This window comes from Sphaeroforma arctica (assembly GCF_001186125.1).
Source record: "Sphaeroforma arctica JP610 unplaced genomic scaffold supercont1.71, whole genome shotgun sequence".
Classification (NCBI taxonomy): domain Eukaryota; class Ichthyosporea; order Ichthyophonida; genus Sphaeroforma; species Sphaeroforma arctica.
Genome location: NW_014040487.1, coordinates 102,443 through 105,484, shown reverse-complemented (window position 1 = coordinate 105,484; position 3,042 = coordinate 102,443). Strand labels below are relative to the sequence as shown.

Below are 3,042 nucleotides of genomic sequence, written 5' to 3'. Positions count from 1 at the left end.
CGTGTGTGTGTGTGTGTGTGTGTGTGTGTGTGTGTATGTGTGTTTATATGTGTATATGTATGTAAATGTATGTATATAAATATATATATATATATGTCCTTACAAAAATTGGGCTCAAACGATGAATGTATACAAGCATTGCTCTATAAATCGATGTATAGCTACACGCATACGCTATGTCGTTACAAATGCAAAATGAATATATGAACCTAAAGACGTCTATATGACACAATACATAGAATATACAGGTAAATAACATGTATACTTACGCGGACATGATCCACATGGTATGTATGACATAACACATAGTATATATACATGTAAATAAGATGCAAGTTTACACCGACATGAATCATATAATATATATGACATAATACATAGTATAAACACATAGATAATATGTATTTTCACGCAGATATGACTCACATGATATATATGACATAATACATAGTATACACATGTCAATAGCATGTATGTTTGTGAGGACATGATTTACATGATATAGGCAAACGTGGCAGTCTTCGTACAATATGACTGGTTGTCGGCAATAGCAATCAGATATATACGAAACAATAAATATGTGCAACAACGTCAGTCTGATGTGTACAAATTGAACATAAGCGGATACGATACGAACTGAACATATGCTTAATGTATGCGTAAATTAGGGATATGTCATTTCTGACCCTTGGGCGACTTCTGCTGCACACAATACAGCGAAGTGGGAAACAATGGTGCGCATACTCCATGGACGACCAATAAACAGTTTACAATCCTAAAACTAACTACTTTATCGCAATAATACAGGTACGTACCGTAAGCATTTCGAGCCAAAGCCAGTATGAGAACGGCTATCCATATCAACGTAACAGTCTTCATAGTGCTTCCCTTGGATGACTGCACGACTCACACTGAATTAGGACATTGGACAAGTATGTATGTATTCATTTTATTTTCACAAGATTCCCAGAAAACAGCCGCCAGGCGCCAGCATGTACAAAACAAGAGAAGAGCTCAAAAGTTGAGAGAGAAAAAATGATGATGCAAAAATGACACAACGCATCAAAAATCCTTTTTTTTTAAATTGTTCTATTTTCAGAAGGCTATGAAAAATGGGGTTTTGCCCACGTGGCTAGAAACCTATTTTTATCGCACGCCAGCGAAATGTCTCATTTAGGCCATAATGGGTGTAAGATACGTTGCATATTGTGATGGGATGGCTATGTAAATTTGCATATACATAGCGAAGCGTAGTACTGGCTCAGATCAATTATATAGTACCTGCCATTTGGCATTTCAACCTCAATTTGTATGGGGCTAAACTTATAAATAAATAGTTTCAAAACTAGAGAGACGACCAATCCTTTGAATAAGACTAGTTTTGAACTTTATAGTTTCTTTGCTAGCACTTAATCATCACATTACTTAGGGAAAGCTACTAGCAGAGATAGAATCCGTGATGAAATTAGAGTCTCATAACTTTTCATGTTTTGCAAGAGATGCTTCTCAGCCAGCATGAATTTTTGTAAGAACTTTCTTTGTGCTTGTATATTGTGTTCGATTTGGTTTCAGTTAAATAGCGAGCAAGACAAGAATGAGTGTCAAAAACTCTCATTAATTATGTTTTAGGCCATCCTGTAGCGTGCATACGGGGAACAACCATGCGTCGCTACATGAAGAGTGTACATCGCTCGAACGGTCAGAGTACCATTAAATTGTTAAACTGGGAAGCAAAATCCGGTGGATCCCGCGAAGCTTGGCATATCATATAAAAACGATCAAACCCATTGTTGACCTATACTGTGGACAAAGTACCCTGAACAGATATTTAGGCCCGGACCAAAGGACCGTATACGGGGAATTCAGGAACGGAACCGAGGACCGGACCTAGGAGGAACATTTTAGGACCAAATCAAGGGACCCGACCAGGTAGTGGAATAGAGAATTTAATGAGAGAGGATGATGACTCATAGAATGCCATCATGATTTAGTAACTTGAAGACCAAACCCATAGATACGGCTCTTTCCACAATTACCCATTGTTAGAGAAAATTTCGTCCCACATAATAACGTGATTAATGAATACAGCAGGTGTGCCGCTCACAACGGGACTTCTTGATGAGATCACTTATTCAGACTTAACACTTTTTACTAAGTGTTACTCGGTTTTGACTACAATTCTTTGTACACGTAAACATCAATGGTCTATTTAATAGCCGTGCCTCCACATCAGACTCTATGTTATAAACGTACTCTAAAGCAGTACGTAAACTATAAACGTACTCTTAATAGTACGAGGAACTAAAGTTTCCTAAATGGTTTTTAACGGTTTTATTAATTAATAGCTTTTCCATTTTACATATAAGATAGTTAGACAAGGCCATTAAAAGGCCCCAGTAAAATACCAAACATAAGATTTGGTCTAGTTCTATTTATAGAACTATATTTATTTTCCAATCTATTTATATCTGAATACTTCGGTAGCGAGGTGGTTCAACGGAATATAGGTTTCTAGGGACTATTAACGTTACCTAGTTTATCTTCCGTTCAGCCAACCAGATGTGCCAGTCTGATGAAGGCTAAGTCGTTAATTCTTGATAAGTGGCAAGTTATTGGCTAATGCAATAACTAAGGACATCAAGAGTTTTTTTCTTTCTTTTTTTCTTTTCCTTTTTTCTAAAGATAGGATTTTAAGAGTTTCTCTGATTCACCCCAACGAAACGTACCATAGTTTCTAATAGAGCGACAACGAAACACTAAATAAAATCCCTTCGGCGAAAACAGTACTAAGAGGATTATATATAGGCAATGTCTCGGCCTCACAATACCTCAGAGTAACGCTGTTTTCACGAGGCATATCTAACTTTACCAAAAGAATCATTTCGGTCATTTACTTCGAATTCTACAATACTTAGACTTAACTTAAGCGTTAAATTACTCTAAAGCGTTAATATCGCCTTGATAGGCCGAATCTTACACATTTTAAAGTTAGTAAAGGTATTAATTACTTAGACTATATAAACGTAAAGGTAGAAAACTACC

General features: G+C 36.5%; 1 protein-coding gene across 1 annotated transcript in view; it reads right to left on the bottom strand.

Moving 5' to 3' along the window:
* SARC_01728 (hypothetical protein) overlaps positions 1-1,037 on the bottom strand; it is a 7,805-nt gene extending 6,768 nt beyond the window's left edge. The window contains exon 1 of the mRNA XM_014304539.1: positions 816-1,037. Coding sequence (XP_014160014.1) covers positions 816-879 — 64 coding nt within the window. The 5' untranslated portion in view covers positions 880-1,037. The remainder of the gene's footprint in view (positions 1-815) is intronic.
* Positions 1,038-3,042: the final 2,005 nt, after the last annotated feature.